Here is a 27,579-nt window from a genome sequence, read left to right on the forward strand (position 1 = left end):
TTATTCTGTGAAGATTATAGTATTGTTTAAATGTTTTGGGGGAATGTAAATTGTTAATTTTTTTGCAACTAAAATAACAAAAATAATTTTTTTGTATTTCAAAGAAAAAATATAAATATAGTTTTAGCCTGTTTTTTATAATTGTTTATGGTAAAAAAATTGAAATCTTTCAAACTGAAGTTTTTAATGAAAGTAATCCATGATAAGCATAATAATAAAATTAGTAACGATCTCTGTTTATTTCATATTTCGTTTTGGCAACACTATGAGGAAATCGCAAACGAGGTCCTTTGAGTTCGATCCTGATTTTGGTCAAAGTTCCACTGTTTGCAAAATGGTAAATGGTAGTAGTTTAGAAGTTTTCCATAAATTGATAAATTAGGAGAGGGGTTGGAGTGGCTTAATTTTAAATCCTCGTTGTGGGGACTTTATAAGACTCTCTGTTCCACACTTGTTGGGAAGGGGATAAGGGTAACAAACGTATCAGACTCTGAGCAGGTTTAAAACTCATTAACGCTATCTCTTTTAATCTAAAACTTTCGACAAGAAAAAAAAAGGAACAGTTAAAGAAATAAGTGCCACATCGCAGAGGAAGTTAATGGGGAAAAATATGCTGAATAAAATAAACATATTTTTGCACGAGGTTTTGATAATCACCAAAGTGGCCAGTTAAAAGTCGCATTCTTCTTTTATACATCCCTTTCCTATCATTGTGGCGTTCACTTTAGTCTGCATATGTTACTCTCATGAAGGGGAATTTCTGCCACACATTTGACAACTGAACTTGTTTATTTTCATTAAATTTTAATTAATTAATTTATTTTTTACTTAGAGAAAGGGTGCCTAATACTCGAAACTCTATCGTAGCCGATGGAGGAACAAAAACAATCTAAAGTGTAAGTAAAGGTTATATGAAGATGACAGGACAGTAAGAAAATCGGAGCTTTCTATTCGCTTAGTGCGATGGATAATACATGAAAAATGTCCTCTTCTGAGTTTTTTGAGTTCGTCAGTAAAGTGCATTATTCTTAGTTAAATGCAAGGGAATAATTTGTTACGTTCGTTTTATATTTTTCTCTCTTTATAAATTATTTTTTGTCATAAAATTATCTATAAACATGTTACTTGCCGCTATTCTTTATTAGGGCACCTTTTATAGATTTTGCAGATTTGTTTACAATTTTAATTTTTGAGATAATAGTTGAATTTTATTGATTTGGCTGATCTCTAATCGGCCTATCACTTATGTTTAAAATTCCTATTGTAAGAAATAACATTAAATTGGATGATGCCTTAAACCCTAGTAGTCAAAATTAAGCAGTGTCTTAGAGAGCATCAGTTAGCAAATTAAGTAGCAATGTCTACATCGTTGTAATGACAGTTAAAAATAATAAAAAAAAAAATTTAGAGGAGAAAAAATAAATGTTTTTCTACTTATTTTATTTTTAATTGGATTCCGTCAAGAAGAATAAAAAATAACCTTGAAAAATTAGTTTCATCGAAAAAAAATTCATAAACAAAAAGGCCACATTAAATTTCCTTCGACTCCTTCTTCCAGGCACTACAACCCAAAACAGACCAGGAGCCGTCCCAACGAATTTTTTTTTTCATGCGCATGTTATTTCCAATTATATATATCCTAAGAATGAAAAAAAAAGAGAAAATTTCTAAGAGAAGAAAAGATCTAAAAATATTGATAATGTAAATAATGTGAAGTGCACCAAAAGAAAAAAAAAAAAAATCCTGTAATCTCTTAAGTGAATCAAATAATTTTTGTACATAAACTTCATTTTTCTTATCCCACGAGAATTTCAATCATATTTTTTTTGGCGATTATTAAATTTTTTTTATTTAATAATGATGGATTTCTTTTAAATAATTTTTAATTTTTCATAATAATAAACATTGTGTTTTAGTAACTATATAAGCAATTCTATGTAAGCAAATGAAGATTAGACAGTTAAAGGAAAAAACGATTTATGTCCATTTTTCAGAAAAATTATGACAGAATCATCATCTTGGCGTTTTGAGGTTTACCAAGTTTTGACAAATCTATAACGTGGAAAATCGGTTCTCTCTGAGAGTTATCTCACAGTGAAGATGGGCAGTGACGGAGAAAAACAGTTTCTGTCTTCGCGTAGAGAAGAACAAAGAAAAATATAATGAAACAGTTGACGGGAATATAGTGACGAAGCATTGATTGGGGACGAAATTGAAAGAAAAAATGCTTCTTGTCCATCCCGATTTTCAAATTTTATTTTTTCTCAACATCAAAAATGCAAATTTTGTTTTGAAATATTTAGAATATGAAAATAAAATCTTGTAAACTTAGTGTATATTTTTATTTTCAAGATTTCAATCGAATGCTTGCTCCAGAAAATTCTCAAACCGTGAAATTCGTTTTTCAGTATTGAAATTTAAAGGAATCACGGGAATAGATGATGAGGAATGAATATTCAAAAATACGGCTTTAATAAAATAATTACAAATAATTATGGAAATTATTTTCTTGAGTGGATTTATATTTTTATTCAAAAAAAGTAATAATTCACCAACTCAATTACTTGAAAATTGATTCACGTAAAAACTTCCAATTATTTGGTGTTAACTATTGGAACCATATTTTGCAGATTGTGGCTAGGCCACCTTCCATTATTCTGAGAGTTAGACCATATTTTGAAAGTTTATCCGTTGAAAAAAAAAAAAAAAAGAAAAAGAAAAACGTATGTTCATTCAGTAAAAGTTCGTTCGTGTATATAATTTCGTAACTTAAAATATCGACTGTATAAATTAGTTCGGATAATTAAGGCTTGTCCCTTGAATCATTCAGATTGCATCTTACTACGTGAAAATTTTATAATTGGACAACAACATGACGAAAAGTTAAGTTACAGGCGTAGTTCAGCTTAGGTTTGGAATACTTTGATAAATTTTATTTTTTGATACTATCATGTAACGGGTGTGAGAGGTAAACATCTGCTACACATTATTTATAATTGGATACCTGTAAGTGACGTCACGCGTGGTTAAATTGTAACATTTGCTTATGCCTCGATTCAATAGCCAATCAAGTTCGACGATACGCGTGACGTCGCTTGCAAGTATCAAGTTAAATCTGATCCGAAAATTGATTCAGCATGGTAATAAACCAAACCTAATAGCTGTGACATGAATACTGAACAGGTCGTACACAACCACGTGATTAGGCACTATTATGCGTTTTTATCGGAATTCTCCTCGAGTTGCAAGTACCCAATTTAGATAAGCTTTCTTTATCTAATTTATGTACTTTTTTCGTTTTTTAAAGAAAACGAAGATGTTTATAGTCTGATAAATATAAGATGAGCTCTCAGTCTGGTTGCTTTTAGTGAGGTCGAGACTTGACCGCGTGATTGCCAGAGAATATGTTCTTTTAACCATAAAACAGAAATATAGTTTTTTTTTATTATTATTGGCATTTTTAAGATTCTAACAATTGGGTACTTGCACTTAAGGAAGAAGATCACGAATACCCACACGTGTAACCTATGACATCAGCTCCGGCTGATCGCTTATTAGCAAAATGCATGTTAAAGTTGAGCTAAGTTTCTCCATATAAGTTAGAATGTTAATTAATGTTACAGCGTTACAGAAAGTTAATCAAAGACAGCGGCGAATCTCACATCAAATTTGTTGAAATATAATTCTTTCTCGCCTACGTCTTTTACTTAACTTAAATGTATTATTTTTCGAGTATTTTATTATAGCTGTGATTTATTCTTTGTTTTGCGTACCTGGCAACTTCGAATTCATAATTAGTTTGTTCATGTTCTGCATGACTTCTGCCCTGTCTTTGTGTTGAGTAAGAAATATGTAGTGAAAGAATTTAAATCTTTGTGAAAGAATATAGAACGTGTCACTCAAGAGAATTGATACTTGAAGGGCTTGGATTACTCGAAATAGACTAAAGAGAATAGTTTGCTAACGAAAACAAATGCCACGTTTCAACAATCAATCAGGATCAAGATATCCACACTACGTCACTTGCAGGTATCTCATTGTAAGAAGCGATATTTACGTCGACTTAAACTTTGAGGAAGAAGTTCTCGCACTTGTATTTGGACAAAAAATGTTAAAACTCAGCTTGTCTTTTGAAATTTCTGAACCTCATTTCCCTTAGAAGCAAATGTATTTCTGCAAAATTATTTAATGACTTCTAATTTAATTTATATTTTTGAAGAAAAAAAATTAGTATGAGATCAGTTCCGAAAAATGGAAGGAGGTATACTGCTTGCTTGGAACATTTCAATAATATAAGGATTTACGGAACATCATGTGTATGCTTCTAACTTAAACTGCCTGAGAAAGTATGTCTATTCTGCATCTGATAAAAAATGTTTTAAGTTGATTGGTTTTAGAAAATTTGCAAATCGTGTACCCTTTTATGAGAAATAAAACAATGGAACTGTAAAGAGTGAATTTATTTAATGACTTCCAAATCCAATTTAGGTTATTGACAAGAGAAATAAAATTGTGAGATCAAGTCCGACAAATTGGAATAAGTGCACTGTTTAAGTGGAGCATTTCAATAACATACGGTTTTACAGGACACCAACTGTTTGGTCCAACGTAAACTTTAGAGGTCGCTATACCAAGGAAGAAACTTTTCATGGCAAATTCTGTTTCATTTTTATTGTTACTTAAAATTTAAAGCAAAGAAAAAAGTCAATTCAGGTAAACCTAGAGTAAGCAATAAAGTCTCAAATGCTAAAAAAAAGTTTTTCTTTTCATAATGAAAGCAAATTATGGCAGGATTATTCTGGATTAAGCTACCGAAAAGTAAATCTTTCATAATTTATTTTCATTTTAATATTTTGAAAAAAAAATCAGAATTTGAATCTTAATGGTTTCTCTGGGTTTACTTGCATGAACTCCCTTTTTTCTTCTAAATGACAATGGAAGCGAAACACAATTAGGCATGAAAAGCTTTTCCCATGGTATAGCGTCCGCATTTTTTAATACGTGTTTCACAAAAAATGTACATGTTAACTGGTTTTTATAAAATTTTCAAATCGTATACTCATTAATGAAAAGAAAAAAGTTGCAAAACACACTACTGTAAACAGATAATTTATTAATGATTTCCTAATCCAATTTAGATTTTTTGAAATTTTTTTTATTTAAAGATCAATCCCATAAAACGTTCGAGCAGACTTGCTTGAAACATTTCAATAATCTTCGATTCTTTTATCTAGTAGAGTTCTTTAACTGGCTTTAAAGACACAAGAGCAACTTGGTTTCCTAAAAACGGATTAACAGTTCTAGGAAAAGTTTGACTGTAGATCGCGTCATTGAAAGGTACCGGCAGAGGTGTTCCACCACAATTTGCTTGTCTTACAAGAGCATCGTTGTCACCAACATGATAGGCCATGAAAGAAGAACCAGAAGTGGACATGGTTTCGATATCTGCACCATCCGAACGTCTGCGATGGGTGTGGATGTAGCACCAGAGACTAAAGCCAATCACTACAACAATGACAATTATCAAAACGATAATCACAATCAGCAAACTCAACATCTGAGATTCTGAAAATATAATTAAAATTACAATAAGTAATTGTAGAAATGCACGTATCAATTAATAAAATGAAATCTGAATGGAATCTGTGAGTGCAATTAATTCGTGGTATCGAGTTTAAAATATATTTTTCCAAGTGTTTTTTTAAAAAAGGAATGGCAGCGCTAAAGGGTAAAAATCAATCATTCTACTGATTATCTAGCTAATGTGTACATATTAAATAGGGTGATCAATTAAAGTGCCTAAAAATTGTTTCATTTCTCAAATTACCAACTATATTTGTATAATCAGCATATTGCCTACTACACACTCGTTATAATGAAAATAAGATCCTAGCTAATGTGTACATATTATCTAGGGCGATCAATTAAAGTGCCTAAAAATTGTTTCATTTCTCAAATTACCAACTAAATTTGTATAATCTGCATATTGTCTACTACACACTCGTTAAAATCATAATAAGATCCTTGGTTGAACAATAGCAACGTTTCTGTAAATATAAATTAACATATTATTTATTTTTCGCTGATAAAAAATCAAGGAGTCACAATCGAACAATCAATGCATTAATTGATTGAATCAATTATCAATAACTAAACTATAATTCAAAGACTCAAATGGTTAAAATCACTATTACAATAATTTGTTATTATACAATGTCATTCATTATTTTTTCAATACCTTAAGAATCAAGACAATAAATACAATCAAACAATCAACAACTTAGCTGATAGAATGCGAAAACAAAATTTCTAGGTAAAAATCTAGGTAAATAGCGGAAACTTGATTTCTAGGTAAAATTCTAGGTAAATTGCGGAAACTTGATTTCTAGGTAAAAATCTAGGTTAATTGCGGAAACTATATTTCTTGGTAAAAATCTAGGTAAATTGCGGAAACTTGATTCCTCACTTTGGCGGATTACTTCAATAAATCTGAAAATTAGCTAGAATGTGTAAATTAAAAGCGACTTTCGAGTTTTAGAAATAACGAATATAGTATATTTTTCGAGTAAAAAGATTTAAATTGGTCTTTGATAACCTACATAAAATACATTTTTTCAATAATAATGATTACGTGAGCAATAGTTAGTCTAATATTAAAAGTTAATTTAAGATTTCATAGATAATACATTCTTAAATAAATTAATTATTGTAAAAAAAAACTTTTATTTTACTTATTACTCAATCAAAATATAATTCGACCAGTTATAGCAAGATAATGATTTTTATTTCTAAGGTTGGAATTTCTTTTCGATTATTATTCATATATTTATTATTATTTACTTCTCTTCCCGTTTTCTTACATGTAAACTAACTCAATTTTTTATTGGAATATTGTTTTCCTTCTTTTTTGTTGTTGTTGAATTAATGAAAACTATTACTAATCAACAAAATTAATGAATAAAAATAGAGACTTACTTTTTCTACTTCTTATGCTGTAACACACTTCTAAACGACAATTATTCAAATAAAAAATATGGTTTGTTTATTTGCAAGAGAGCATGAAGAACACAAGAACAAAAGGTCATTCAAAGGAAATTAGCGTTGTCTTATTATAGTTATAAAAATCTACTGTCTACTAAAAAAAATATATGTAGAATCCACGAAAACAACACAGCTAGAATTTTCAGGCATTTTGTGCCGTAATATTGTTCGAATTTTCTGAAAACTTAGCATGGGATTAAGTGGAACGATATTATAGTACTACCTAAAACTTAATTTCACGATGCTAGAGTTTAATTTAAAACAACACATGGTTCAATATTTAATTTTGTTAAGGTTGCAACATTTTTTTTTCTCCAGTTTACGTGAGAAAGAGTTAATAGTTATTCCGTTGAGTTGAGTATAAAACAAGGAATGAAATCAACTGTTTATCAGAAATATACAGAGAAATTTTAATGAAGCAATGCAGCAAGCAGATAAAATTGCACCAAGAGAAATTTTTTTTATACCATATCCAGGTAGACTTCCTTGTAAGACTGATTGAGCCTGTTCAGATGACATTCGAGAATCTTTAACATTGTTCTGTTTATAATGATCGTAAGTGTAAACATCATTCGATTCCAAATTTCTTAGAACGTCTTCTACTTGTTTGTAGTTCATATTCTTTTTTTCAATCTCATTATCTTGAGGCACATTGAATCTGAAATTAAAGGGGGGAAATAGACAATACTTTATATAGGGTGTTCTGTTAAAATCACCCTTAATATATATATTTTCAGAATTTTTATCAGGAACGTAGTAAAAAACGAAAATATTAGTGTCGTATTTTATTGATAAAGGGAAAGAATAGCAGAAACACTATCGAAATTTAACAAATCACTACTGAGTAAGGCAGAACTAAAAACAAAAAAATTCACTTTATTGGCGGATTAAACACAGAGCAATTGAAAGTCTATTGCTATAAGCACTTCCCAGTTTTTCTTGGCGATCGAACAGGTTTCGATAGTTTCAATACTGATTTCCTCGGTAGTGTTTCTTAAGATTTCAATGGGATTTTTCGTTTTTTCTCTACTTTACTATTAATTTGTGAACCCTAAGGTGCGTACTTTTTTATTTAATTTTTGACAAAGATTCTAAAAATATATATTAAGAGCTTTTCAAATCTTAAGCAAGCACTCTAAAAGGACGCTATATCAGGGGATAAACTTTTAGATCAAATTATGTTTCACACACATAACTAATTTAAAAATGATGACTATTTTATTACAATAATGGTTCCTAAATTTGTTTGCATTTTGATAGCTAGCAAATTTTTTTATCCTGCAATTGTAACTTCATGGATATCTCTAGGTTTGCCTGAACTCACTTTTTCTAGACTTTAAATTTTAAATTGTTTATAAAGAAAGAGAATTTACTATGAAGGAATTCTCTCGTGGTATAGCATCCTCTTAAGAGGAAGCCATATCAAGAAAAAATATTTCGGCGCAACTTTAATGTTAACTTTTTTTTTAAATATGCAGAAAGTGAAATTATCCTTAAGATGGCTCAAACTGTCGACAGTATTTGTTACTCGTTGAATTCTTCTCAAATATCCGGAAGATTTTAATTTTTAAATAGGTATTTGTTGAATTGTAATAAAAAAAAACTATTATAACAATATATATATATGCATGAAAAGCTTTTCCCATGGTATAGCGTCCGCATTTTTTAATACGTGTTTCACAAAAAATGTACATGTTAACTGGTTTTTATAAAATTTTCAAATCGTATACTCATTAATGAAAAGAAAAAAGTTGCAAAACACACTACTGTAAACAGATAATTTATTAATGATTTCCTAATCCAATTTAGATTTTTTGAAATTTTTTTTATTTAAAGATCAATCCCATAAAACGTTCGAGCAGACTTGCTTGAAACATTTCAATAATCTTCGATTCTTTTATCTAGTAGAGTTCTTTAACTGGCTTTAAAGACACAAGAGCAACTTGGTTTCCTAAAAACGGATTAACAGTTCTAGGAAAAGTTTGACTGTAGATCGCGTCATTGAAAGGTACCGGCAGAGGTGTTCCACCACAATTTGCTTGTCTTACAAGAGCATCGTTGTCACCAACATGATAGGCCATGAAAGANAGAGAGAGAGAGAGAGAGAGAGAGATAACTTTGACTTGATCAAGGGGGGCAAGTCACAACACATAGGTTATTTAAGTTGCACACTTACGCTGCTTTAATTGTGAATGTTTCAGGTAGAAAAGAACATTGAACCAGGAATCTTCTGGAGTTATGAGTTACCACAGAACTGCTCTCATGAACCACTACAACAGTATCTATTCTGGAATCATTCTAAAAATGTATAAGAAAAATAGGTAAGTATTTTCAATAACAAAATTAAAGGAAAATGTGTAAATTAGTTTATCCCCCCAATGTTTTGTCAATAACACCTAATTATTCAGAATTTATCCAGATTTTTAAACAAAGATTTAAGTGTGTATTTCAATATTTTTCCATTTTATTTCGCTTGTAATGGGTGAAAAGTTAAACTTATTAAATTTTATATTTTTAAGTGTTACTCTTCTTTTTCACAATTTCCAAAAAGGAAATTCATAAATTAAAAAAATATTGAGTAAAAAAAGTAGAGTCTTAACCCTTTATAAAGGCATGGGAAGCTATTTTGCTACATATGATTTCCAGTAGCAGAAACCTATTTTGCTACCTCCAGCATGTCATCGGTTGTTGTAGATTATTTTTTCTCCACTTTTACTTTCAAAAAGCAGCAAAAAAAATGGTATTAAATTGCTAAGACCCCTTTTTAAAACCATTCTAAACTTGTTTCTAATAAAAATTAAAAAGCAGAATGGAGAACACCAGAAAAAATAAAGTTTTTTTTAAATGCCAAGTGATTGTATAAAATTCAAATTAAATTCAAAAACATGAAGTTCTTATGTATAATTTTTACGGATCTTGCTACATGTATGTTATATTAAGCTGATTTTTTACAGTAATAATCTCTGTCCGACTGCATTGAAGGCGCAGAGAAATTTTTGATTTATGTAGATAGTGCTGCTGATCCACCCCGTAAATTTTGCTACCTCGCTTATGATGTGTGTGGTCATCTGCTGATAACTTAAGAAACAAATTATCAAAGATGGGTTTTGTTTACATAAATGTGGGTAAGAGTAAAGGTGGGCGTGGTGTCGAGAAGAGAGGCCAACAACGGATAGCTATTTTCTTTTGTGTGTTAAGTGTGCGCTCATTTGATCGTTTCTCATCGAGTTGATTTATAGCTACAAGTACAGAATTTATGAATTCAGTTATTTGTAAGCACAGAAGTTCAAGTTTATGGTAAATTTTTTACTGGCAAAATGATGTAAATACCATCCACCTTCTCCCATAAAAAATGATCTTAAAAATCAAAAAAATTTTGGGTAAGAAGTTAACTAAATTTCTTTTTTAATTTTTTAGAAATAGAATTAAATCTCAAAAATATTTTAACGTAACACAACGAGAAGCAAATGGCCCTATAAAGGGTACTATACTTCAAAATCATCAAGATATTTTCTCCGACATTAAAGATAAAAGATAAAAATGAGTATGCTCACAATCGTTTTACTTCCGCAGAGTTGATGGTTTATTTTCAATGTATAAATGTCTTGGTTACTACTCCTGTTTCCATAGATACAGCATCTCTCATCAGCGGAGCCTTCCACCGTTATTTTACCACCAAAGTATGGCCCCGTGTGGACAACAATGTCTGAAGAATTCGATAGGCAATTGGTTGCATAGGCGGAAACTGAAAAAAACCATGAAAGATGAACCACAAATTAATTAATACAGCATACATCGTTATGAACGGAGTACGTCCAGTTACATAGTCTAGTGCAAATGCGCCAAGTCAGGGGATTTCTCTACCTGTAAACTAGACAGAAAGCGTTTAGAACGGAGTATGTCTGGTCATAGCTTATAAAGAATGATAGATGATGCTGAAAAATTATTTTCTTTGAAAGAGGAAATACATTTGGTTTGTTTTTTAAAAGAAGGTGCAACACTGAATCGGCAAAATATAATGGAGAGATTTTGCATAGAGTTTGTCATGCAAAATCATACAATATTTTCTACCTTTACAGCAATTCGGTTATTTATTGGAAAATTTTCGTTTATGCGCTGCTTAGTTTAAATAGCTTTAATGTTACAGTCAACAGCAGTGCATTCTCTATACGCTCAACTCGATGTAGATGTAAGTTCTTCGAAATTTACAAAGAAATATTTCTTAACTTTTTATTAAAATGTCATTTTACTTCATCTTGAAACTTCCTCCTAGAAAAAAATTTAGATAAAATAGATACAAAAATGCATTAAAAAAATGGATATGAATGTTAAACAAAAGCGTTTCAAAATTGTTTCTTTCACCCAATATCTATATCGAAATCGAAATAGATGACTTAATCAACCTTTGTTGACACACGAATTAAAGTTGTTTGTGGTTATACGGTATTTATCTTATCATTCTGGTGGTAGTATAATTGAATACCGATATAAACATTAATTCATACAAGATAGATCAAATAAGATGTCTATTACAGAGGCTGAACTATACCACTTTGAGTAGATTAAATCAATCAATTACCGAAACTTTGTGGTTGTGAATGGCAAACAGTTGTTTGCGCAATTACCATTGGATAATTCCTATTCCCATTCCAATAACAGCATGTTCCTATTAATTGCTATTTGATTAACCAATAGGAACCTGCCGTACATTAACTAAATGATATTATCGTATTTTCTAAGAGTTACACAATGAAATAAAAGCTGATTTTAACAACCTATTTTCATCCTAAAACTAACATTTATTTCATTTCAAATTTCAATTAATATTTTGTCATTCTGGTGGTAGAATAATTGAATACCGAAATAAACGTTGATTCATAAAATATTGATTAAATGAGATGTCTATGCTAGAGGCTGAACTATATCACTTTGAGTAGAACAAATCAATGAATTACCGTAATTTTGTGGTTGTGAATGGCAACCTGCTGCTTACGCCATTCCTATTAGATAATTCATATTCCCCTTCCAATAAAAACATATTCCTGTTAATTGCTATTTGATTATCCAATAGGAACATGCCGTACATAACTAAATAATATTATCGTTACAAACATGTTAAGTGTATAACTTAAACCAGAGAAAGAAGAATATCACTCAATTTTTAAAATATTCTTCAAAGTTATAGTTTTAAAGAAAAGAAGATCTGACCATAGTATCTTCTCTCAATTACTACTAAACATAGATCAATAACAACTTACATCCTTGTGTCCTAACTAATATTTTATCCGCTTGTTGCAGTTTGGCTCGTCTTCCATTTGCTGTTAATGGAACAACTTTGTTTTGGTTATCCATTGGTTGAACAGATAAAGTATAGTTAGCCAGCATTCGAAGTCCATAGATGGTTCCTTGAAACTGGCCATTACCATCTGACGTTACCGAATCGTAGCCATTCAGAGCATTTCTTTTACCGAGCAAGAGATGGCGCTCGAAACATTCTCTTTCAGAATTTGACCATAGTGTAATTTCGCAGAGAGTTACAATGAAGCCAATTGGTTCTGATTGAGACAAATATCGCCATTTTAATTTTACTGACCTAAACTGTGTTTCTGATTCTAGGTCTTCTACACCTAAAATTAAAACACAAGGTTTGTTAACAAGATAAAAATATTAAATAAATTAAAATTGACTTTGTTTTAACATTTGTCACTTTGTGATTTTGTTACTATTTTTACATTTTAAAAACAAAGTAACTTTTTTTTCTTTGAGTAGACATTGCTTAAAGTTAAACATATAATCTAAGTTAGATTTCTTCTGGATTCCAAAGTTTGATTTTTTTCTAATTATATTTTATTCATAAAATTTATTAAGTTTTTTTCCTTTATAAAAAAATATCTGGATTAGTCTGCGTAGGGACCGAGGATGTGCGGTATTGGTCCTCGTTAAACTGTTCTACCGTAAAGTGCTCGACTTCACGAGCAGGTCAATGGGCTACAGAAGAGGGGGTGCCATCCTCTCTGCATAGGATCAAAATTGTGATGGCATGTCTTCGGATCATCCTCAGGGATGTTTCCCAGACCGTCGCCAATAGCCTATTGTGCAGCTCTAGTGCGACGTAAATTAACTACAACAACAGTAAGAAATATCTTTTTTCGTACTTATCTTAACGAATTTTTTTCCGTGAGTGAACGCTGCTTAAATAATAGTATGAGTTAGATTTTTTTCTGGATTCTAAATTAGGAATTCTTTTTTAACAGGTCAAGATTTTTGAAATCTACTCTTTATTTCTTATTTATTTTAATTGACATTAAGTTTTTAACTTTGTTAGAAATGTCTGCTTTGGAATTTCTTAACAAAATAATTCCTTTAATGAGTGAATGCCATTTAACCCCTCGTCGCAGAATTTTTAGTAAAAATATTTTTCATTTTTTCATTATTTTGTGTTAGTTTAAGTAAAAAAAAGTTAAAAATAATCAGCATTTTAATAATTTATGGTTATGAAATAGAGCATAAAACACCGGTGTCTTTTTTCTGCGTTAAAGGTAAAATCTTCCGAAGAATAATTTTTCAAATTTTCACTTCTTTGCAGTTATTTATAGATTTAAGAGAAACATTAATTCATCATTCAAAGTTCCTTAACTTACAAAATCAAATATTAATAAATTTTTGAAAATGAATGAAAAACAATTACAATCTACTTTTTTTGGATTTTATATTTTCTTACATATGTAATTCCGATAATCTAACAGATTTTTCAGTACCTATTAGCAGTTATTCATAATTGAAAAATACCAAAAAATATATTTGCTTATTATTAGAGCGTTGGAAAAATATATAAAAAGGATACTATTGTCCCTTTCATATATTTTTTTCTGTAATTAAAATGAACATGAAACTAAAATGAAAATTAATTAATGAAATTAAAATTAATACTGCAACAGTTGTTAAAAATTCAATCTATTTTTTTTCTTATTACATTATTTAAGTTGGATTTCGGAAATAAAAAAAATTATTATACTAACCATTTTTTTTAAAAAACAGACATAGCTCTAAAATAATTAAAAATTTACTGTTTTCATAAGAAATAAGTATTTAGGCTCATCAATACAAAAGCCTGCAGAAACTTACCATTATAAAACGTGTCTGTGCTTCGCTGACTATTACAATAAGTTACTAAAATTAAACAAATAAAGAGCTTGCACAGCCCAGCAATTTCCATGGATGACCTGGAAAAAATAAAATGATAGTGTAAATTTTTTGCAATAATATACAACTTAGTCATAATTTGAATATAAAGGGTGTTCTGTAATGCTCGCCTATAATATATATCTTTATAATCTTTGGAAAAAAAATGAATTCAAAAAAGTATACACTTCAGGAGATAAATATTTAAGCAAAGAAAAGACAAAAGTCTATCAAAATCTAACGATCACTAAGGAAGTAAGGGAAACTGAAAACAATAAACTGGCTTGACTTCTACAGAAAACAAAAAGAAGTTAAAAGGTGATTATTAAAAAAAATTGAGAATAATTAGAATAATATGCACATTAATTGCCGCATATTAATATTTAAGCAAAGAAAAAACAAAAACACAATCAAAATCCGTGGAAAATCCATGGAATGCATAATATAATAATCAATTAAATCTGCGAATTACTATTGAGGTAATTAGGATGAAAAACATCAAGCCTGTTTTATTCCCGGAGGAAACAGATAATAGTTGAGAAACAATTATTACAAACGCCTTCAAATGTTTTTAGACAATTGTTTTATATTCAATTAATAAAAATAATTTATTTTATATTCAATTTAAATTAGTTTGAAGCTATAAAGATGAATGCCTCTTTTTAAACATAAATGCATATCACGTCCTAAATTTTACAAGTCAATTAAAGTGAAAGCTTATAACAAAGTGTTAAAATTACTGCACAATATGTACAATATCAAACTTATATTTAATCATTTAACTCCTATTTAGCCATGCTTCATTCGCTCGTTAGATACTTCTGTATTTCAGACTAGCTTTGTATATATGCTGATACTTTTTTTCTCTTTCTAAATGAAGTTTTAAAAGTACACAGCAGGCATACTCGGTGAAACCTTTGATCATAAACTCATAATATATTCATGCTAACAAAACTCGGAAAATGAATAAAAACCAAAGGAAAACATAAGAAAATGAAAGAACAAAAAAACACGTATCGGGTCAATGTTTATTGACAAAACGGATACCACTAACCACGTTAATTATGAAGCATCATTAAAACTAAAATATGACTCTAAATCATTATCAAACCTGAGCCGGATAAGTATAATTAAAACATAAATATAAAACAGTTCATTTGCTAATATGAACTATTCGCTGTTAAACTTTTTTTCCTCCCAACTTATAGTTCAGTTAGATCAGTTTTTCATTGTCCAAGCGCGAAATGATATCTCACTCAGAAACTTATAAACAAGAAAGTTCCTTCATTTATATTTAAGACTGCTCACTCGCTTGATATTTCAGTTCTTTATTGGCAACGTGAAAAGGAAATAATGACTTTTTTCGTCGATGTGTAGGAGTTATATATGTATTGATAGTATCGTAAAAAGCTGAATCATTATAAGCTCTTTTCTTATATGAATATATTAGTATGTTTTTATTTTAAAAATAACCACTATATTTAAATTTTAATAAATTTTTTACTTCCTCATTAATGTATAAAATTTGGAAATGATGCGTAAGTGAGGGATAAATGAATGATGCCAGATCAATAATTATTCGAATAAATGTCTCAACTGCTTAAAATATATTTTGTTTTTTAACCCAGTGTTAACAATTGGTAGTTATATTTTTCTCTTGCTATTGTTTTAGATTGCATGAACCTGAAATAACTTTTTTTTGATAAAAATGACACAATAAAAAAAAACCCAAAACATGTTTTTAACATCAATATATTTTTGCGTATCTGTCCTATGTTTATTTAAAACTATTTTAAAGCCACTTTCCAACCAAGGTGGTTTTGCTTAAATGAAATTATTACTATTCAAAACCCTTCTTTAAAATTTGTAATAAGCTTAACGATTTTAATTTACAGCTTTGTCAGTTGTTTTTAATGCCCTTCAATAGAGATCAATTTCGCTTTCACTGTGGAATGGACATTCACTTCTTTTTATGATGATGTCCAACTTTATTCCGGAGAAAGGCTATGGACCTTGCATTCCATTTTTCGAAAAGACAGCAACTAACAGACCAGAACTGATGATCCCATCCTTGCGATGATCCATTCGACAGTATCCGGTCAGGTATACAATAGCTTCCGCTATATTTTCAAAATTGAGAATGAACTTCGAATTTTGTGATTTAAATTACTTAAACTATGGTAAAAGTAAAATAGTTTATTTTACAATTTAGTCAGAGCATTTACAATTCGATATTTGTCTATCACTTATTATAAATGGTTGTATCAATTATTTGTAGTTAACTGTGTGATAATATTAGTATTATTTATCAAATTTATCACTATAATGACCGTATGAAATAATTCTAAAATAAAATAAATTAACACTGTTGTGAGAATATTTACATTTTGATCATCTTCTCATGAATTACTAAAATGGTTTGTTTGTTAACATTTTCAGAGAGAGTGAGATCATATTAATCTAATTTATCAAATTAATCACTAAACAAATAAAGGGAAAATAAATTAATTTTACATAGTGGCGTTAGAGTCATAAAAAAAAAACGCTAATTTAAGCAATAACAAAGTGCAGTACAAAGAAAAATTGCAATTTGAAAAAGCAGACGACATTTTTGGAACTCTTCATTAGTTATTTAAAAAAACTAAAGGAAGGAATTAAGTGTAGATATCCTGTTACAGAAGGGTTTTCAAATTGATGAGGTTGATATTAAGCTAAGAGAGAATTCAGAGCTTTTGATAGAAAGACATTTTAGCACACATAAACAAAAAGAGTTCCCCGCTTGCAAATATTTGTTTTAATTAATATCGTTTGATATGCTGAAAGGGATTCTTATTTTTTTTATTTAATATAATTTATTCTATAAATTTTTATTAATTTACTTTAAGTGGAGTTTTGATTCGTCTACTACACAGTGGTAAGAAAATTTGCTTGTTTTTCACACTCTTCTCATCACTAAAATGATTCTTTCTAGCAATTGTGCTAAATATTTTCAAAGACACTGGAATCATATTAGGCCTACTAATCATATTTTTACAGATTTTAAGGAATAAAAATTGAAATCCGTCAGAAATGGCATGTTTGTTCTGAAAAAGTAATTTTTTGTTTTTCATTTTGTAACTTAAAATATCGTATATTTAAATTAATTAGCATATTTAAGATAAAGTCTCTTGAATCATTAAGATTGCACCTTAGTACGTGGGGATCCAGTCATTAGATCAAAAGTTATTAAGGTATTTTTTTTTTAATTTTGCCGGTTTATAAGCATATAAAATAGTTGAAGTTAAAATAAATTAGTTTTAGATCGTGGAGACAGCATTTATAGTCTATTATACATAGTTTTCTCACTCACTGAAAAGGATTCTCCCAAGTATTTGCGGTTAACTTTTTCAAAGGGAGAGAGACTTTAATAGATCCAATTTATACATTAATACCACTAAAATGTAAGTACAAAATAAACTAACAGTAAAATAAATTAATTTTATATTTGGTGATTATATATTTTTTCGTATTTCAATACCATCACACTAAAATTATTGATTAATATTTCAGAGACAGAGGGACCAAATCCATAAAACTGCTTATTTCGAAGTATTCAAATTCCATTATCAATCCTCTTTTTTAAATAACTTAGAGTTGAAGTGTATTTCGATTTATAATACATTTATGGTAGTTCAAATTACTAAGGCATTTCTTGAATAAAATATCCTGTCCATCAAATTATTAAATGGTTAAGTATATTAAAATATGTTGTCAAAATTTAAATCTATACACAAATTTATATATTTGTAAAAAATTTCTTGTATATTGTTGATAAATTTTTTTTCTTTTAATTATCAGCATGTGCATGGTATCTATTTGTTTTGAGCACATGATTGCTATTTTAAATGCATATTTTGAAAAGCTAAAGATTGTTATGCTGTGAAATATTTTGTAGCGCTATCGGACATAGCATATAACTAAGTTATGTATAGCAAGGAAAATTTCCAACAGAGTTTTACAGTCTCTTATTAGAAAAATTTCCTATGTTAAAATTAAATAATATTTTTTTTTCTTACTCAGTACATTCAACAGGGTATTAAAGAGGGGAAACATATCTAAAACAATAAAATATAGGGTATCATTTTCGAAAGACGTGATGGTAATTTTCGATGGTAATAAAAACTTATTACGTATATTCGCAAGTAATGCACTCTACGTTTTTTGTTCAAGGTGTGACAAAAAGGGAATTAATTTATTCTTTTTAGCCCATTTGAAAAATGCAACTTTCATTTCATTATTCGCTTCTTTCTAGTTTTGTGTCTGTTAGTTTGTTTGTATCAGGAAGAAGTTGAATTTTAGACTGGCAATATAATGGAAATAAATTTTGTTTGCAGCATTTTGAAAAAAAATATTTCTTAAACTTAAGCATTCTATCTAGTTGTTCAAGTCTAGTTGTTTACAGTCGATAAATAATAGGCAATAATATCGCGATAAGTTTTTATTGTAGTGATCAGTAAACGATTGAACCTTACATTGTCATCAACAGCATAGCTGCTTAAATATCTCTTAGAACTTTGATTACAAGATTCCTCTCTACTGACACGAAAGCGAATCAATTCAAATGTTGTAAAAATAGGATTTTCAGCAAGTCAGAAATCCAAACTGATAAACCTTGTATTCTATACTTAGTACTAGTAAGGGGAAAAAACTTTTTTATTTACAACAAAATGTTTCTTCCATAAACAATATGAATTTTATTATTATTTTAATTTTTTATAATTCTTGGTTAGTTAAAAATACATAGAACTACAGGGACAAAGATATCTCAATCTCTCTCAAGGGAAATATGAATTCTATTATATTCATAATTTTTCTTCTTCTTATAATTGGTTAGTTAAAAATGTATAGAACTTCTAGCAAAGAGAAATCTTAATCTCCCTCAAGAGAACTTCTGCATTTTATTATATTCATTTTTTAAAAATTCTTGGTTAGTTAAAAATACATAGAACTATTAGCAAAAAGAAATCTCAATGTCTCTCAAAAGAAATGTGAATTTTATTATATTCATTAGTATATAGTTCTCGGTCAGTTAAAAATACATTGAGCTACAGTCAAACCCCCATAGTGAACCTTCAAGGGACCGAAATTTCTGTTCACTATATCCGTTAAGCAAGCAATTTAACTAATGGTTCCCAAACTACTTCCTTTTATTACACATTATTCAAATAAATGACTGAAAAATATTATGTACTAGTAAAAAATGCGTTATTTTTCATTACTTTTCGTCTTGCGTACAATCCTCAACATCAGATATGGAAAAACTTCCCGACTCTCAGATAATTTTTCTTGAATTTCTGTTATTCCGCTTTTTAAACCTGTCTAACCTGCTATTCGAGCACATAAAAGTAGTCTCATAAAATCGCTTAGCAAATTCATCGACATTTGTCCAGATACTTCGATCGGTGAACAACTTCAGTAATGGTTCTTCAATATCCTTGTGATCTGCTTTTCTCAACTTTTTTCTGCCATCTAAATTTTTTTCATGAGCAGAAATTATTAATTGCCTATTTTTCCATATGTTACAAACTGCAGATTTGGATAGTTTATATTCCCTGCAAATATCAGCTTGATTGCATCCATTTTCAATTTTTCTGATTATGCCTATTTTATCATCATTGGAGAACGTTTTACGTTTACTGCTCGCCATAGTTAAATTTGAGACACTTGTTTGCAGGATTTTTTAAACTGAACTGAGAGCAAAATGGAGTTGAAATGAGGACATTATCAACGCATATTAGTGTCCAATCCTTTGACCAATAATGAATAATTGCTCATTCCCTCTGGCTGAAAATGCATATTGATCCGACTGACACCTTACAGGGGCGTCTGCCTGGGTTGGAAGCATCTGCTTTGTTTGTTTAGGGATGGGAAAGTGAGATAAAAGAAGCAAACAAGAAAAAAATGCTTATCGTTACATTCCCCTCTACTGATGGTTTTGAAAATCGGTATCTGTATTATTTTTTGAAGTAGAAATTTCAAAATTATTACAAAAAAAAAAAAAAAGAAAAAAATNAATAAAATCAGTCGAAGACAGAAAAAAGTTCATTATATCCAACATCCTCACTTTTTTGGTTCACTATATCCACACAAAAAAAAACATTATACGTGAATAGCAAGGCACGGGACCGAACATTTCGTTCACTATATCCGGGATAGTTCACTATAAACCGTGCTCACTATAGCGGGGTTTGATTGTAGTAGCAATCACGAAATCTCGCCATTGTTATTAGCTATACTTCAACTATTTTTTAGGAAAAATAAGAAGAAAAGCAGGAACACTAAATAGTAAAAAAAAATAATAAAGTGAAATATGTATGATAATCTCTGGTCACTAAAATTTTTCTAACATATAATATTTTCTTCAAAATTGTCGCAGCTAAGCGTCGATATAATCCGAAGTTTCAATATTTTGATGAGTCATTCACATAGATGGTATTGGTTGGTGAATTCGATTGAAATTAATATTCATGCATTCCCCCTTTCGTTTGACAGCTGCCCATAGAATGAGAAAGGATCTCAAATCCAAAAAATAACGGGGAGAAAAAATGATATTGCAATGAAGCTCTGAAAAATTTTAAGTTGAATTTATTTCGAAGGAACTAGTTTAAATGTGGAACAAAAAATGATATTTAAGGAACAATTCGAACGTTCTCTTACTTTTACATCCATTAATAAATGTTTATTTTGACAGTATTTTCTAATCTTTCCCTTTAAGTCCAATAAATTATTTGTTCCTGGGATCCTTGTAAAGACTGTTGTTTTTATATGGTCGTTAGCATCGAGACTCAATGACTAACCATCTGAATTAATAAAGAATTAATTTTTTCTTAAATGTTTATATAAAAAATTAATTCTCTATAAATTATATAATTTTTTCGACTTATTAAGCTTAAAAATGTTTTCTTTGAAGAACTAAAAGTATTTTTTGCGTTTATTGATTGACATAATCATGATTGATTACGATTTGAGCATAGAAGTTATATTTTTTCCACGGGTGTAGTACTAAAATATTCAGGGTTTAAATTCTTATAACGGTGATTAACTAAAGTATTTGAAATATTTCTGACAAAGTTCGTGCAATAAGAAAAAAAAACGTGTTTTAAAGAATTTCAATTGCAATAAGCTAAAATCCATTTGGAATCAAACTTGTTATCACACCACAAGTCAAAAATATTTTTTTCCTATAAGTTGTTAGAAATATATAAAAACAATATTACGTAAAATTAACATTTTATGTAAATTGCATCTTACTAAAGGGTCGGAAATTGTTCACCGAGTAAAAATGGATGCTAGCACATTTTAATGTTCATATTGTTCTTCCTACAAAATTTAATTTTTTTGGTGTCACTTTTATAAGAAAGGTACGATTCAGTTGCTTTGTTGAAAATATTGTTTATAAGTATTTAACCTTGCTTTATATTATAATAAAAGGGAAAAGGATTAGTTCCTGATTAGTGCATTAATTTGAATATTTACGAATTGGCCCTCGAGCCGTTGAGATGGAGTGCTCATGAAAAATTGATGATCAGATCAAAAGTTATGAAATGTACTTTCTTTTTCTTGCGCTCTGTACATAAACATAATGTACGTGAAGTAAAAATATATGAGGCAGACTAGATAAAGTAAATGTACACGAAGTAAAAATAGCAGATCTTTTTGGAGGTAAATAATTAAACTTTTATTAATAAAATTAACTAAGTGGTCAATAAAGTCACGATTATGTCTCATAGATTGTTTCAATTAGTCTTTTGTAATGGAAATTGTAACACTTGGACTAAAAAATCCTTGTAAGATCAATTATGGCATAAAAAAGATAGTTACGGTGATCTTATAAAATACTGTATTTGGAACATGTAACTGTATTTGTATTTAAAAAACTGCATGTAAAGAATATAGCTTAAGGATTTCCTACATTATACCCTCTCTTTACTATATGAACCAAAAATTGATGGCTCATATAGTAAAGAGAGGATATTTTTTATTTTATAACCGCCGTTGAACAACCGACCCAATTTTATGGGTTTACGACTACTAATGTTCAACTCCGTAGCCTTGTAATTCTTAACCCAATCCAGAAGACAAGGGAACTCCTGGGTCAAGTATTAGGAGAAATTCGCCTTCGTGGATGACTTTTTTGATGGAGCTAACCCGCATTTGCGTTACATGGAGAGGAAGACCACGAGATCCTCCCACGGTTAGCCTGNCAACTCCGTAGTCTTGTAATTTTGAACCCAATCCATAAGACAAGGGAACTCCTGGATCGAGTATTAAAAGAAATTTGCCTTCGTGGATGACTTTTTGGTGGTGCTAACCCACATTTGCGTTACATGGAGAGGAAGACCACGAGACCCTCCCACAGTTAGCCTGACGGCAAGGAGATTCTAACCCATGATCCGTCTACCACAGAGAATATTTCACGCCAGCACTGTGGTCGGTGCAAGCCGAATTCGTATCGACTGGGATTCGAACCCGGTTCGCCTCATTGGCTTGCCTATCCCCTGAGCCATCGCGGCTCGTAAAGAGAGAGCATTAAACTTAGCTTTTTTTTTTAAGGAAATTTTTTTAGGATCTTTTTTATTTTAAATTATGTTTCTCGCACGCAAGAAGTAATTTTTGCAGAAAACAGGTTTAAAATTAAAAATCCTGATTTTTCTTTTTTTGTTGATTCATACTGCAAAAATTATTCAGTATTTTCGTATTTTTTAGATTCATATTATAGTATGAAGTTGCGTATGGAATAGCATTTAGATAAATGTTTCCCTCACAGTTTTGATACTACATTTACGCTCTTTCATAGAAATTCTCAATCACCGCTTAGCATAAATGAGGTTGAATTTCGTTAAAATAATGCTTGATCTACTTCTTCAAGACATAGGGGTTGTAGGCTCTTATGCATTAAGTTAATATTTTTTTTTTTTTTAAAAAAAGAGTTTCTACTACGGTATATCGCAAAATCACATGATTATTCGTACGACTGATTCTGATCATCGTTGAAACGGGAAATTACAGAACCAGGAAATTGTTATTGCTCAACAATAAGATGCGTTATACTTTCATGCAGCCCACATTTTAATAATTGTGAACCGTCAGCTGCCTTTCCTTTTCTCGTTGTTAATATTTGATTGCAAAAATGGAACAAAATTCAAAACTGATGTGAATTTAGGGACAATCCTTATAATTAATTTAATATTTAACTTCAAATTTTCAAAAACATAAAATTTTTTTCTGATTAGATTCGAAATATTTATTTTATTATATTAAAAAAAAAGTATAATTCTTGTTATGAATCCTTGATTCTTCTTTAAATAACTTTTCATTTTTCATATGTAAGAAAACATTTGAATCAAAAGTCAAGTAATGAAAAGTGCTTTCTGGTTAAATATTACATTAAAATGTACAAAGTGTTGTAGTTGTGCAAAATTAAAAACAGAACACCCTAAAAACTTTTGATCTGGCGAACGCATTTTTACTTACTAAGATGTGATCTTAATGGTGCAAAAGTTTACTTCTAACTATGCTACTAAAGTTCTGCAGACAATATTTTAAGCTACACACACAACATCAGATACAAAAACTAAACTAATCCTAATAAACATATTTTTCTTGACAGATTCAAAATCAACCTTTAAAATACAAGAAAAGCTTCAATATGAAAAATGCGAATCGAAGAGGACGCCATACCTCTGAAGAAACTTTTCATCACAAATTCTATTCCATCTCCATAACTCATTTAAAATTCAAAGTATAGAAAAAGTGAGTTCTGGCAATCTTAGAGTTGACCATAAAGTTTCAGTTGCTGAAAAAGTATTCAAAATATCAAACAAATTATTGGATTACGCTATTCCCCATTGCTTAATCCAAAATTATCCAATCATAATTTGTTTAATTTTCAAATTTTTTTTCAGTATTTTAAACTTAATGGTTTGCCTTAACTCACATTTTCTACAGTAGCAGTTCCCAAATGGTGCTCTGCGGAACCTTGGGGGTCCGTGGAAGGTTCCCACGGGTTCGGAGAGTTTACATTTTTTAAATCAGTAATAATTTTTGTAACTTGTAATTATATTTATATCAAAACACTAAACCATATAATTTCGTTGATAGTTTGGTTATTTTTATGAAATTATTTAAGTGAAATGCCAGTAGAAAAAAAAAGAAGTGTTAACATTTATGAAAAATTGAATTTCAATTCAGACGACCGGCCTGTGTAGGGGGCAGGAAACTGTCCTTGCATCAGAAAGGTTCTGGTTTCGAATTCCGGGCAAGGCATGGATGATCTTTCCTTCTCTATACTATCTGTCCTCACTGTGGGAGCGACGTTGGCCCACCTAATATGGTGCCCCTGAAAGAGAAGCCAACAAAAATCGCCCTGTATATACCTGAATTGAGGGATGTTAACACAGGTGGGCATTGGAAAAAAAAAACTTTTCAATTCAAAATAAAATAACCGAATTCAAGAGTTACGAATTGTTTCTCTGGTACTATTCTCAACGTCTCTAAAGATTCTTCTTCGAAAACCACAATTAATTTTATTTTATTCATCTTCAGCTAATGTATGCACCAAAAACATATTCAGAACTTAGACTAGATACCACAACAATTCAACTATTTTTTTAAAAAAAAAACCTATTCTTTTTAAGAGTTTTATTCATAAGACGATTAATGAAAAAAATATCGTTCCCCTCATTAAATATTATCAAAATAATTGGTAGTCCTTCCTTGGTCAATAATTTTACTGCTGCCAATAAATTTTATTTATATGTTTAGGGTTTCGTAACAGTAAAAAATTGGGAATCGCTGTTCTATACTCTAAATTACGTATTTCATCGAAGGATAATTTGCAATGAAAAGTTTCTCCCTTGATATAGCGTCCTTTTAATGTTAATTTTGTGTGTGCATATTTTATTATATTTCTGACAATATTTAGCGAATTAGAAATATTCTGTATGCAGTTATAAAGCTGATAGCCATGATAGCTCAGTGGTACTGATACTAAGGTTCACATCAAGATACTAAGGTTCACATCAAGATACTAAGGTTCACATATTATTATGAGGGAGTGAGGTTCGAGGTGCCATTCTTAAGAGTAATGAACTTTTATTTCAATGTTTAACTACAGTTTACTAATTGTAATCAATAGAAATCAGATAATAAAGAAAATTTGAAAGGACAAAATATGAGTATGGAAGTTAAGTATGAAATACTTTAGTTAACAATAAATTTAAATTTTTTGTTTAGGGTTCCATAACCGTGAAAAATTGGGAACCGCTGTTCTATACTTTAAATTACGTATGGCGTTGAAAAAGAATTTGCGATATAAGTTTCTCCCATGGTATCGAGTCATTTGAATATTAATTGCTTTTTTTGTTGCATATTTTATTATATTACTGATACTGAGCAGTGATGACTCAGAGGACGTTCGCCTTCCAATGAGGTGAGCCGGGTTCGAATTCAGCGATAGCTAGTAGATACGAATCCGCATCCGGCTTGCACCGACCACAGTGCTGACGTGAAATATCCTCAGTGGTAGACACATCATGAGTTAGAGTCCCTTCACCCTCAGATTGACCGTGGGAGGTTCTCGTGGTCTTCCTCTCCATGTAACGCAAAGGCGGGTTAGTTCTATCAAAAAGTCCTCCTCGAAGTCAAAATTTATCCCAATACTTGATCCAGGAGTTCCCTTGTCTTCTGGATTGGGCTCAAAATTACAAGGCTACGGAGTTGAACATAAGTAGTCGTAAACCCAAAATTCGGTCGGCTGTTCAACGACGGATAAAATAAAATAAAATATTACTGATACTATTGAGGCGCATTAGAAATATTTTGTATGCAGTTATAAAGTTGACACCCGTGATGGCTTAGTAGTTAAGACACTAAGGTTCACATATTATTATGAAGGAGTGAAATTCGAGACATCATTCTTAAAAGTAATGAACTTTTATTTTAACTACTTTACACTAATTGAAAACCAATAGAAGTTGTACATAATTATGAAAAGTTGAATTGACGAAAATATGAGTATGGAAGTTAAGTATGAAATACTTTTGTTTTATCTTCTTTTTCAATTTTATTGTTTTAAATTAAGAATGCATTTGCTATAAGTTGCACATTTTTTAAATGAACAAAGAACAGAATGTCTAAAATTATCTTTATCACGTTCAGAAAAAGTCTAATAACAAAATATTTCCTTGACCACGTTTTGCTTTCTCTAGTGTTTGGTCAAATACAACTGACTATATTTTTGCATAAATGGAAATATATTTAAGTGAATACACGGGAAATTGATGTGATACTTTAAAGTGATGTTTTTTGGAAAATTTTGCAAAAAAATTGTCACAATTATATTATGAAATTTTAAGACACATACACTAAATCATAGTATATATTTTTTAATTTTACGACTTCTTTTTACTTTTTACGAATAGGAGTTTTACCTACATTTTTATAAATTTCCATATGTTTTCCAGATGATTACATTATGATCGATAATTTAATAATTCATATTATGAGGTAATGGAAAAAAGTAGCTTAGTATGAAAGTTATAGTAGATTATGCTTAAATTAAATGAATATTTTCTTCTCTTAGTCATCACTCTTCTAACGTAATTTCTGATACTGATTATTCTTAACTCTTTTTTTTTAATCATTAATACATTTAGATTAACACGAATGCTTTGCTTCGATATAAATTTTAAAGCAAAATAATTGTTGCATCCCTTTTTACTTTTGTTGAAAATAACCTACCTGGTTCAAATGACGCTAAAAACTTATTATCATACACAAGAATTTAAATTAAAAAAAAAAAGCTATTATAACATTCACAAACTTACCTCAATGCACCTAAACCAAAATGCCTACAGAACATTAACTAATTTCACACTCATGTTGCCAAAATATCTCTCGGAGACCTTCCGCGAAATCTAACTTGTTCTTAGTGCAATGACAGAGGACTGCAATATTACAAGCGTATCAACCTTTGTTCACTTTTACAGCCACAGAATTTGATAGAGAAAAAAAAATACTGCATGAAAAGAAAACTAAATAAAATGCGGAATAAAGAGATGAGGGACCCAACGATTTCCGGAGCAACTATTAGGTCAGAGTTGTCCCGAACAAAATGGCTGTAGGCGTCATTTCCCGGGGATGTGCTGCTACTATCCGGTCAAGCATCAGAGATTCTGGTATTGCATGAAACATGGCACCCGCTGTTTATTTACCTGGTCATATTTTTCCAGTATTTTACCTTTTTCTCAATTCAATGGAGAAACTGGCTAGCGTGCGAATGAATCACTTATGCTTCCTGCCAATTATCAGTATATT

General features: G+C 30.0%; 1 protein-coding gene across 1 annotated transcript; it reads right to left on the minus strand.

Annotated features, from left to right (window-relative positions):
* Positions 1 to 5,093: 5,093 nt before the first annotated feature.
* On the minus strand, positions 5,094 to 27,468 carry LOC107444879 (uncharacterized). Its single transcript, XM_043055976.2, has 7 exons — positions 27,090 to 27,468; positions 14,167 to 14,264; positions 12,300 to 12,668; positions 10,596 to 10,786; positions 9,218 to 9,339; positions 7,509 to 7,699; positions 5,094 to 5,565 (listed from the first exon to the last, which is right to left on the minus strand). The coding sequence occupies exons 1-7, from the start codon at positions 27,122 to 27,124 to the stop codon at positions 5,231 to 5,233; spliced, it is 1,341 nt and encodes a 446-aa protein (XP_042911910.1). The 5' UTR covers positions 27,125 to 27,468; the 3' UTR covers positions 5,094 to 5,230.
* Between the last annotated feature and the right edge of the window lie 111 nt (positions 27,469 to 27,579).

The sequence above is a fragment of the Parasteatoda tepidariorum genome, chromosome 7 (assembly GCF_043381705.1).
Source record: "Parasteatoda tepidariorum isolate YZ-2023 chromosome 7, CAS_Ptep_4.0, whole genome shotgun sequence".
Taxonomy (NCBI): domain Eukaryota; kingdom Metazoa; phylum Arthropoda; class Arachnida; order Araneae; family Theridiidae; genus Parasteatoda; species Parasteatoda tepidariorum.